Source organism: Oryctolagus cuniculus, chromosome 2, assembly GCF_051225735.1.
Source record: "Oryctolagus cuniculus isolate XC-2025 breed Fujian yellow rabbit chromosome 2, ASM5122573v1, whole genome shotgun sequence".
Lineage (NCBI taxonomy): Eukaryota > Metazoa > Chordata > Mammalia > Lagomorpha > Leporidae > Oryctolagus > Oryctolagus cuniculus.
This window is the reverse complement of record NC_142868.1, coordinates 177,341,800-177,353,821: the sequence shown is the minus strand read 5'-3', so window position 1 is coordinate 177,353,821 and position 12,022 is coordinate 177,341,800. Positions and strand designations below refer to the sequence as shown.

The 12,022-nt window shown below is 49.5% G+C and overlaps 1 protein-coding gene and 1 long non-coding RNA gene across 15 annotated transcripts in view; one reads left to right on the top strand and one right to left on the bottom strand.

The window, feature by feature from the left end:
* The window catches only part of LCLAT1 (lysocardiolipin acyltransferase 1), a 188,378-nt gene extending 184,193 nt beyond the window's left edge, over positions 1–4,185 (top strand). For all 14 annotated transcript variants that reach the window (XM_089326600.1, XM_089326599.1, XM_089326598.1 and 11 more), the window contains one exon: positions 365–4,185. In XM_089326600.1, coding sequence (XP_089182726.1) covers positions 365–867 — 503 coding nt within the window. In that variant the 3' untranslated portion in view covers positions 868–4,185. The remainder of the gene's footprint in view (positions 1–364) is intronic.
* LOC149128157 (uncharacterized) overlaps positions 1–9,162 on the bottom strand; it is a 34,829-nt gene extending 25,667 nt beyond the window's left edge. The window contains exon 1 of the long non-coding RNA XR_016229508.1: positions 9,023–9,162. This is a non-coding gene — a long non-coding RNA (uncharacterized LOC149128157). The remainder of the gene's footprint in view (positions 1–9,022) is intronic.
* Positions 9,163–12,022: the final 2,860 nt, after the last annotated feature.

Genomic DNA, 12,022 nt, shown 5'->3' with positions numbered 1-12,022 from the left:
GGGCTGTGAGGTCTGCAGATGGAAGAGGTGCTACAACATGAAACCAGCTGTGTCATCAAGCAAAAGCCTGGTCCATTATGACTTAGCACGTGTATCCCTTTGGTTCCAGAGTGGCAAATCACTGTTTCTGGGAATGGGGATAATTTTCTTCTAAATGTCTTTGTGGTAATTAGCAAGCAGAAAAAAAGGAAAACAACACTTCAAATGGCTGGTGGGGCCCAGGAACACCAGTCCCCAGCTCCTTGTCCATGGAGTGTGCTCTGTGCCGGCTGCTCAGTGGTTTGGTTCTGCCCTGCAGTGGGAGTCTGCACTATTGTCCAGACTGATCAGTGCTCATTCCCTGTTTTCATCTTTTCAAACCCAGGTAGGAACCTCGATGCTGTCCATGACATCACCGTGGCATATCCCCACAACATCCCCCAAACAGAGAAGCACCTGCTGCACGGGAACTTTCCCAAGGAAATCCACTTTCACGTCCACCGACATCCGATAGACACCCTCCCCACGTCCAAGGAAGACCTTCAGCTCTGGTGCCACAAGCGGTGGGAGGAGAAAGAAGAGAGGCTGCGGTCCTTCTATCAGGGGGAGAAGAATTTTTACTTTACTGGACAGAGTCTGGTTCCCCCTTGCAAGTCTGAGCTCAGGGTCCTTGTGGTCAAGCTGCTGTCTATACTGTATTGGACCCTGTTCAGCCCTGCCATGTGCCTCCTCATATACCTGTACAGTCTTGTCCGGTGGTATTTTATAATCACCATTGTGATCTTCGTTCTGCAAGAGAGAATATTTGGTGGACTGGAGATCATCGAACTTGCATGTTACCGTTTTTTACACAAACAGCCACATTTAAACTCAAAGAAAAATGAGTAGGATTGTAAGGCTCACAGGGCAAGAGCCAGGGGATACTTTGGAAATGTTCTAAGCCTTTGTAAACCGAAATGCATTTTTGCATGACTGTGTCAGATATTTCTTACTACCATCTGATTTGTTAAAGATATTTTGCACTTAATTTTGTGGGGAAAATATTGCTACACACACAATTTTTTTTTTTTTTTTTTAGATCTTGAATGTAATTTCGATACTACGTATGTAGCAGGGAGTGACTACTATGAAATAACTCCAGCCAGAATATTATTAAACAGTCATCAGGCTCTTGACAGACAAGGTACACATTAGTTTTTCTTAAAGGCCCAAACCTATTTCCTAACTGACTCCCCAGACCACAGGTAGATCTGAAATGCCTGAGCCCTGGCTCAGAGCACACATCTCCTGGAGGCCAGCACTGTTCTTCCCAGCGCCCAGCCCCCTCCCTTGACATCGTCCTCGTTCCTTTCTAGCCAGTCAGACCCAGCCCATCCTTTCCTAAGATCAGAGGCAGAACCGTCTTCCCCCTAAACACATCAGATGCTTTGAGAGGAAGCCCTGCGTTATTCTTAATACCTTGTGCTGATGGAGCCATCACAAGACCACCTGTGCCCTTCTCTCCTATGGAAACTCAGACCTGGACATGTCTCAGGGAGCAACCACAGGCTCTCCACTTTGAAACTTTAGCTTGAACTTTAAAAGATAGGAACTGATACAGGTTAGGTTCTTCACTTACACTCAATCTTGCATGCTTAGCGGTTTCCTTACAGCGTGTTGGCAGGTGTTACAAGTGGTATTCATGAAGTCAAACTTTTTTAAAGAAACACTTAGAACATGCTGTTACTGCAGTAAGAAACTATCTTTTTGAGATTTCTTTAAAACCTACCAAAAAAGGAAGATTATTGTGTCTTCCATGTGTGCATGGGTATCTAACTTCTGCAGAGACAACAACAGCAAATCGCTTGTAAAAAGGGCAGCAAATTGCTTGCAGAAATAATATATCCTAAATGATTCAGCCTTTGTAGCCGTGACAGATTCTAAAACCAAAGTGATAACCCCACAACGCATCCTGTTTAATGATACAAGGGATCTCTCTTTCCAGCGTTAGGCTTCTTTCAGTCGCACTATTTAAAGCCACTTTGGACGAGTTGTTCCCCCTCAGTATTCCTGTCATTTGGAGTCAGTGGGAAGCCCAGCGGCTCAGTAGCCAGTCTCCTCCTCAGCCAACAGCAGCCTGTGGTCGGGTTTCTACTCCAGCAGAGCGCACACCCTCGTCCCATAAAAGGGATGGTGGTCAGGGCTGCCAAACCCAAGAGGCAATGAAAGCCTTCAGCTGTTAGAAACCTGTCAGCTTCACTCCCGCGTTAAGCCAGCCTCCACAGCTACTTGTTGTTGAATGTACCCTGGGCATGCATCACACTTCGTTTTTTGCTTGTCAGTGACTTTTACCCAGCCAGTGAGTCCTGCCTTGCCACAGAAGGTCAACACTGGTGAGCTGAACTCCGTGAGCAGAGTCTGAGAAAGCACGGCTGGGGCCGGAAACTGCGACACATCGTTTTTATTGCAAAGTGTTAGCTAGTGCTTCTACCAGGACGCACCGACCCACATTTACTTGGTCTCTCCAAGCTGTTTTTAATCCTGCTGGGAGCTTACTAATTAATATGCAGCTCTGTTCCCAGGCCACCCTTTTCACTTAATGGTGTTTCAGGTTTAAAAAAAAAAAAAAAAAAAAAAATTTTTTTCCCTTCCCTTCATAAGAGAGCTACTTTAAGTGTCCGTCAGCCTTCCCTGGGTTATATTTAAACACAGAAATAGCTGAGCCATCAGGATAGCGTCTGTCCCAAGAGGAGGGCACAGCCAGCCTTCTCCCAGTGTGCCTGTGACGCAGCCCCGCCCCTGCACGCTCATGAGGCTTCTTGCTCAAGGTGTGGCCCGCCCAGCGGCAGTCCGCTGTGCCTGAGGAAGCGCCAAAGGGAACATCATTGTGATCATCTAACACGGGTCTCAGATAAAAGCAGACTGTATTTCACCTGCCCAGATTCACCCTCATAAAGCACCCAAGCTGGAGGATAGAGACCTTTTGTACTCACTCTAAGAATTTGAAATGGCAACTCCAAAAAGAAGCGTCCCTCCTTTTTGTGGGTTTTGTTTTTATTGGCAATTATTTCGCTCTTTGCGTCTTAAAAATTAACTGTACAGATAATGATTGACCTAGAACCCTGAAATTGATCCTCACGTGTCGGGTGTGAATTCCCTTAGCTTCAAGAGTTGGGACTGGCCTCAGGAATTACGGCGTCCACACCTTGCCCCCTGTGACTGTGGACTGAGCAAGCTCTGCTACGTCTTAATGCAGCCAGACATGACTCCGACTCCATGCCTGTTCAGGCCCTCAGAGGCAGACTCTGGACTTTGTGCACAGTGCTGTCTGTCTCTGAAGTGTTCTCAGTGGAGGGGGTGTGCTTCATTTACAGTGCACATAAAACAAACCCACAGGGAGGGACACTGATGAGGTCACAGGTTCTCAGACCCCGCGTCTTTGTTGGAAACAAGCCCAGATAACTCCAAAATTCAGAGTACATGGTCAAAGGTTTAAAAAAATCAGTGTTAGAACGAGCCCGTGACTTAAGAATCCTAGTAGAATACTTGCTTGGCTGTTAATGCTGCGAAAACACAGATTAGAGGGAAAGAACTTCCACTTGAGTCACTTGGAGATTAGCGGCTCGTGTCAAAAATCGGATGCTGGCAGCCATGACTGAAGGCTGCAGAAAGGGAGGCGTTCCCAAGCCCTGACAGAGACCCTCCTGTGAGGACACTCACTGGGGAGCCTGTGGGTGTTCACTTGTTTACATTTCTTTCTATAAATAATGTGCTCCAGTGCCTTAGTTACAGGTCCCTTTCTTCCCTTGCTCCAAGGGTTCTGCAGCGCATTTCTTAGGTAAAGCTTCCTTTTTGCTACTCGCTGGGAGGGCAGTGGGCTCCAAACATGGGCCATCCCGTCAGGGCCAGTGTGAGAGGAGCGCTGGGGGCGGAGCGAGCGGTTGCCCCGGTGTTGCTTTTCATGCTGTAGCAAAGGAATGGTTTTGCCACAGGTGAGTTTCTGATTGGCTATGGCCCTAAAGTTGCCCTGCACCTCCCTCAAACGTTGCTTTCAAAAGAGAATCTTGGTTTTGGTAATTGATTTTTTAAAAAAGATCATTATGTGTAAAACATCAAGTTGTAAAAACGACTCACAGGATGGCCTTAGTTTTTCAGCGTCCACTGGTATGTTTGTGAGTTGTGTTACTGTAACCTCCTACGTCCCAGAATAAAGTGGAGTAAATTAAATACTTCATGTGTGCATTACTTTGTTGTTCTTGCTGGAGTGATGAGAACTAGTTTCTCCCACCTGTCACAGCATTACAATATGTAGTGTTCAGAAAGACCTGGTTCTTTAGGGCCCTTCCTTCCCTGGGTTTATGAAAAAAAAAAAAAAAAATCCTAGGCTAAAGCAAGTCCTGCCTCTGTAACTGAACAGGGCCAGGGCCAGGGCCACAGTAAATTACAGGCTCAGTCGCAGTCAACAGAACTTGATTTTCCTCCATCTCTCAGTGCAGCCCAGCACAGCGCAGCCCAGCCCAGCCGTTGGGGACCATCTGGTCGTTCCCCAAATGTGGGATCTCTGGGCAGATGGGTCCCTGTGTACCTGCCTCGCCTCACGGTCAGGGAGTATGTGTGTTTGACTAAGAAAGCAAACCTTGATCAAAACCTGACATGTGTACAACCAGACTGACACACAGGAAAACCCGGGGGTGGGGGGGAGGGACATGTGTCCCCTGGGAAACAGGCGTGCAGCACCGGAAGAGCATGGATCTGGCCCCAGGACAGCCGAGCACAAGGGCTGGGCCTCGGGCTTGCAGCAGACTGGTGTTAGACCATTTAAGCCGAGGGAGAGGTGAGCAAGGCCTTTCTGGCCACCCACTGTCCTCAGCGTGACTGGTCTCACTGATGGAGCATATGAGGGGTTCCAACCATGTCTGCAAGGCGAGTTTCTGATGAGGGTGCTTCAGATGCCGGCTGGGAAGCCCCCCGGGTGAGTGCACTCGTCATGCCAGTATTCTTACTCTAGATCCTGCCTGTGGTGACTTAACTTGCAGGACCCACGTGGTGGCCCGATGCCCTCAGCACTGCTCTGGGCCCTGGCAGAAAGCGGGAGAAACTGCTTCTCCAGAAACAATCTAATCCAGGTCTCTGTGCTAGCTCCCAGACCATCGCTGCCCACGAATGTGCTGTGGGTTACATCCCTGGGTCACTCCCTGCACCTGCAGCCAGGGCTGGAGCTTGTTCCTCTGACACGCAGACTGCTGGGGATGAGGGGAGAATTTTAAAACAAAAATAAGAGATTGTTTCTGAGAATAGGATGAATGGATACTGGACAGCCGAATGACCACAGATGTCCACTCCAAGTGTTAAACTCCCAGAACCTCCCAGTGGAGGCTGGAGCAAAGGAACATGATGTCCAGAGAGGGCTCCAGGCCCGCCCAGGGACAGAGGCCCTGCAGAGGCTCAGCCGTCTTCTCTGTCGACTCCAGCAGCTGTTTGGGAGCCCAGGGGCTCTCTCAAGCTGGGGACACCCAAGCTCACCAACAGTCGCTGCACCAGTTTCAGCAGCTAATCATCGTGTGTGTTTGCCTTTGGGGAGTTGGAGTGGAAATGCTGCAGCTCTGACTCTCTCTCCCTGTTGGCTGATGCAGGCTCAGGATCGTCACTCTTCCCTCCTCCTCCCTCCTGGACATTCAAGGTGCCGCCACCATCCAGGGCTTCCCTTTGCGGGGCAGGGCAGCCCTTCCTTGCATTCTGCCCAACACCCGCACTGTCTCAACCTAGGCGTGTCCACTCAGCAACTCCCGCTCCCCAGGCAGTCTCACCATGCTGGAGCCATTGATCTCACCGCGCGATTCCATCACGCACCTCCCTTCCCACAACCCTCAGGGCTTCCTACTGACTTCCTGTTGGACAGTGTAGATCCAGTGCCTCCCAGCCCAACTTGACCATGTTCCTCTCAGTCTCAGCATAACTCTTGCCCAGACCTCCTGACCCCTTGCATCTTTTCCTCACGTATGAAAACAGTTTCCTTAACCAATCCAAGTCCAGACAAATCTCATCTTTTCTCTGAAGCTTTTCCTGATCAGTCTAACCTGAAACCCCCTCCTGCTCTTGTTGTAGCTGATATTTCTCTGTAGTTCTCACTCGCCTGCACTGCATACTATCTCGTGTTATAGTCATTTTTCAGTCTTATCACCCCGGCTGGATTATAGCTTCTGGAAAGCCAAGATAAAGGTCTGTAGTCATTTCTCTCATCCCAAACAGTGTTCAGGCCAGCCATTCTTTTTGCACAATAATTTTTTTTTTTATTTTTTGCCAGGCAGAGTTAGACAGTGAGAGAGAGAGACAGAGAAAGATCTTCCTTCCGTTGGTTCACTTCCCCTAATGGCCACTACAGCCGGCGCTGCACCGATCCGAAGCCAGGAGCCAGGTGCTTCCTCCTGGTCTCCCATGCAGGGCCCAAGCACTTGGGGCCATCCTCCACTGCCCTCCCGGGCCACAGCAGAGAGCTGGACTGGAAGAGGAGCAACCGGGACAGAACCAGCGCCCCAACCGGGACTAGAACCCGGGGTGCTGGCGCCGCAGGCAGAGGATTAGCCAAGTGAGCCACAGCGCTGGCCTTTACACAATAAATTCTTAATGGTGATTCCTTGGAAGTCATGCAGAAAGCATCCTGTTCAGAATGCGGAGTGTAGAAATTTTTAACTAAATAAAAATAAGCGGTGGGGGATTTGGCCTAAGAGTTAAGAAGCACTTTGAGATGCCCACATACCCTAGAGAGCCTGAGTCTGCTCCTGGCCCAGCTTACTGCTAATGCACACGGAAGGCAGCGGGTGATGACACAAGAACTAGGAGTCCTGCCACACACGTGGGAGACCCGGACGGAGTTCTATGCTCCTGGCATCAGCCTGGACCAGTCCTGGTTGATGCAGGCATTTAGGGAGTGAACAAGCAGATGGAAGATCTCTCTGTCTCTATGTCTTTTTTGTTAAGACTTATTTCTATTTATTTGAAAGAGTTACACAGCAAGAGAAGGAGAGGCAGAGATAGAGAGGTCTTCCATCTGCTGGTTCACTCCCCAAGTGGCCACAACAACTGGAGCTGCGCTGATCCACAGCCAGGAGCCAGGAGCTTCTTCCAGGTCTCGCATGTGAGTGCAGGGGCCCAGGCACTGGGGCCATCTTCTACTGCTCTCCCAGGTGCACTAGCAGGGAGCTGGAACTGAAGTGGAGCAGCCAGCACAATAACCGGCACTCACATGGGATGCTGGCACCACAGGCGGCAGGTTTACCCACTGCGCCACAGTGCCGGCCCTGTATGTCTTTCAAAATAAATATAGAGAAACAACAATAATTTAGACACAAATCCAAATCTGGAAAATCAGATTTTGGGGGGACAAGAATAAAATCATTTTTGATAGATACAATTTATCAAAATATATTGGTACCTGAATTATAAAAGTCGACTCAAACTGTGTGCTCTCAAGAAGCCCTGTCCAACTGATCTCACCATCCTCCAGTTATCCCTGTGGAGGAGACTTCACCAATATCCATCATAACTGTCATGATCTCATAGTAACTGTGTCTTATAATCTCTATTCTAGAAATCAATTCCAAAAAAACACACTGGCATAAAAAATTATTAGACATGCACCAACTCTTCATTGTAGTTCTACTTGTAAGAATATAATTCTAGATACACTCTATCCCTTGGTATAACTATGACTGAGCTCATTGCAGCTCTCTAGGGGCAGAAGGAACAAATACATCCATGGATCAGGATGTTATCTCCCAAAACACGGTACTAAGTGGAAAAAGCAAGCTGGAGAACACCACACCTTCTTCATCAAAGAAGGTGAGGCCACACAGATCCATACCTGGTCCACAATTTGAGCAATAACAAGAATAACTGAAGTAGACTTAAATACAACTATGGTAAAAGCCAAGAGTTAATGACACTCAAAAATAACAGTGATTCATTTGGATGATACAAAATAACTAAATCATTATTCTGAAAATGGGCACCTAAAGGAAAATAAGTTAACATTTACCCTTCCTTTATTATGATTTATGTCTCAAGCTAACTAATGCATGAAGGAAACTTTCTCCCAATAGAAGTGTTCCAGATCCCCAGAAATAAAGCCACACCTTGACAGTCAGGAATGTCAAGAACACACACCGGGCAAAGGGTATTCAACAAATGGCACAGAAAACCACATATCCACATGGAAAAAAGAAACAGGAAATTGGACTCCCATCATACACAAAAATTAGCTCAAAAGATTACAAACTTAAAAAAAACCCTGAAACTCTAAAAGTACTAGAAGACACAGAAAATTTTCTTGACATTGGTCTTAGCAATGATCTCATCAATATAACACCAAAAGCACAGGCAATGAAATAAAAAAATAGACAGTCAACGGAAAGAAAAGGCAATCGATGGAATGAGAATATTTAGAAACCACATATCTGATAATGATATGCAATAACTACTCAATAAGAAAAACCAAATAACGCAAATAGATGAGCAGATACCCCTCCGAAGATGACATTCCAATGGCCAGCCATAGGGAAAGGTGCTCAACACCATCAATCACCCAGGGAAATGCAGTCAAAACTACAAGACGCAACTTCACGCGTGCCAGTTGGCTAGTATGAACAAAAAGATCGGCTAGGGTGTACAGAAACTGCAACCTGTTGGAACCCATTCACATTGTCGGTGGGGATGTAAACTGGCACAGCCACTGTGGCCGCAGTGCAGAAGTTTCTCGAAAAATTAAAACTAGAACTCTCCTATGATCCAGCAATCCCTCCCCTGGATAAACCAGTATATGCACAAGAAATGAAATCCGCATCTCAGAGACACCCGCACCCCCACGTTAACATTGCAGCGTTCAGCATGGCCATCAAAGCGGGGCTCAACCCAAACGCTCATCAGCGGACGAATGGATGAACGCGCAGACGCAATGGAACACAGCTCAGCCTTAGAAAAGAAGGAAATCCCGCTACCTGTGCTACATGGACCAACCTGGAGGACACAGGCTAAGTGAAGTCAGTCAGAAGGAGGAGGCAAGGCTTACCTCAGAGCAAGCTTGGGAGCTCCAGGAGTGAGAACGCAGCATGTCTCCCTGATGGCCCGCAAAGGGTGACGCAAAGGATCGCATCACTCAGAGCAAGCAGCTTCCAGGCTGCTTCCACAGACCCGACGCCGGCTCTCTGATGTTGATGCAGGCAGCGGCTCGGCCGAAGCCCGGTGGTCTCGGTGCGGGGAGCAGCCTCTGCCCTTCTGTCTCCCACCATATTGTGTCTGCCCACTGGGCTCTGTAGGGGCTCAGGGACCTTGCTGGAGTGGGCTGCTCCCCTTCGGCCTGTCCTGGGGCTTCCAGGAGAAGCAGCAGCCCTTCAGCAGGGCCGGGAAATCTCAGCTAAACCGGAGTTAAATACTCCTGGCGCTGGTCCCACCAATGGGATCTCTCCAAAGCTCTCCCTCCAAACATTCTCCCTGGAAGTCCTTTGCCAGGAACTCCCAAGCACCCCTGCTTTGGGGGAGCAAGTTAGTGGGAAGCAGGGAACATGGGAGCAGGGCTCCTGGCTGGCCTCACGCTCAGCGTCCACCTCTCCGCTGCAAGAGCTCACCAACCAAGTGCATCTGAACCACCTGCAGAGCTTTGTAACCTGCCCGGGCCCCACCCCCACGGTGGATTTACCTCTCAGCTGTGCAGCCTAACCCGCCAAGCCTGTAGCACTCCCCAGGTGATTCTAGTGAGTAGCCAACAAGCCCCCTGTTCTGAGATCTCAGACTTGGGGCATCTCTAGGCCTCTGATTGTTCCTTGTTTATAAAGCGTGTCTTGGGTCTTAGATGTTCTGGAAGCTGAGTGATGTATCACTGGGCTTCTTTCAGGAAATAGCTGTTATCTGCACACTGAATCTGGGACCCAGGCCTCGGAGCGACCGGGGAGGGAGGAAAGATAAGTAAGCCTGTTCTTTGCCCTTAGCACACACAGGTGAGATTGTCAGGTATGCACACCCGTCCATGCACATGAGCACACACACACACACTCCTTCCTTCCCATCGTTGATGAAGCACCACCTTCCAGAAGGTAAAGTCAGCTGGACAGAATGCAGAGGGTGGATAAGAGAGGACATCAGTGTGGGCTCAGGCAAGGCTGGGGACTCACGACCACCGGTCCTCTGCCCAGGGCTGTCACAGGCAGTGGCTGGCAGTGCAGCTTCCGCAAAGTGTTGCAAAATGACAAATGACCACAGCTTGTTTCCTGTAACCGTTTACACCCCTCCTCCTGACAACGGGAATCTTCCATGCTATGGGCTGGCCGGAAAAAGGATCCCTCTTCTCCTTCCGCGTGATGGAAACCACCACGGGGAAATCGCCATAATGGGCAGCACCTGCCAGGGATGGGTGCGGCTGACTCAGCTCCCCCGGCTGGCCCCTGGGGTGCAGGGAGTGGGCTATGGCAGGGGATGGATTGTTCAGAGGGTGTGGGTGCCCAGGGACAAATGTGAGGTTGGGCGTGCAGCCAGATGACAGCCGGCGCGGGGCTTTGAGGAAGCATGAGATCACTCGGGGAAGCAGAGGGGCGCAGCCAAGACCATCTCCCCCCGCCCACCATCTCCTGGGGAGATGACTTCACTCCCGTGGAGGCTGCAGTGCCTGGAAGCAGGCCGGAAAGTCACCAAGGATGAGAAGTCCTGCTTCCTTCTAAGGAGGTTGCTGGGGAAACCTTGGCTACAACCCGGGCAGCTGCACTGAACCTGCCCCCCAGAAGGGTCCCACATTCCGTTCAGTGCTCCACTATCCCCATCTGGAAATTCTGGGTCGTTTTTGAACAAGAACCCTCATATTTATTTTCCTTTTGCTTCAGGCCCACGACTTACGTGGCCAGTCCTAACCAGAGGATATGGCAGACCTGGTCAAGACTGATGTAGGATTAGCTTCTGGCTGGGCATGGAAATCACCTGGGATTACCTTTTTTTGTGGGAGCAGCCCACCTGCTCCGCCCACCCCCAAAGGGAGATAGACACCCTCCCCGGGTGACTCTCCTGCAGGTGACTCCTGCAGCGCCAGGCTGGAGGAGTCTGATGAGGAGAAATGGTTCTGCCATGCTTGTGATGCTTGTGGCCGGCAAGAAGTCCTGGCTGGACTGCGGGGCACCTGCTGGCAGGAAGCTCTCTCCATGCAGCCCTGCACCATGGTGCTCACAGCCTGCCCAGGAGGCCTCTGTCCTGTCTCCAGGGGCCACATGCACCTGTGTACTGGACACACAGCTAGTGTACAAGAAACAGTTCCCTCCCACATCCATCAGAGCGCAAAATCCACCGGCTAGCTCCCTCCTTGACCCCGGAGGTCAAACGCCTCCTGCTTCCCCAGCCCTGACTGCTCTGACTCCCTGCTCCCACTGCCGGGGATGCTGAAGCGTCTGCTGTCCCTGAGCTCCAGCGCACACTGAGACGACAGGGACGGCACAGCCCTTCTGAGCCTGGCTTCCTCATGGGCTGTTTCAGTTGTCCTGTTATCTCGCAGAAACGCACACGTGCACTGCTCTTGCCTGTCTACTCTGGGAGGTGATTAAGAACCTTCCTTCCCTGCTCGGAGAGAAACAGGCATCGTGCACCCCAGTGGGACCCAGGCCCAGTGAGGGCGGGGGCAGGCACTGTGGTAAGAAGGCGGGTGATGGAAACGTTCCAAGATCCCAGCAGTGCCCAAAGCATTGGAGGGTGGCAGGGGTAGGTCTTCTTAAGTTGTTATACTCCATTTGGTCAGAATATTCTAGAAAAGCAGGTAAACTTTCTAGAACATTCTTTAAAAAAGTGTTTTTATCCTGAGGCCTCTTTATACCCTTCAAAATGACTGAGGACTGTGGGTTATTTTGTCAGTACTCACTGTGGCAAATATTTTAAATATTTTAATAATTAACATTTAATAATTTTAATATTTACTTAATTTGCATTAATAAATGTACTTATCATGGTGTATATTTAAAAGAATAAGCTTATAACATATTAGCATCAGTTATCCATTTTTTCTGAACAATAACTACATTTCCCAAAACAAAACAGCAAA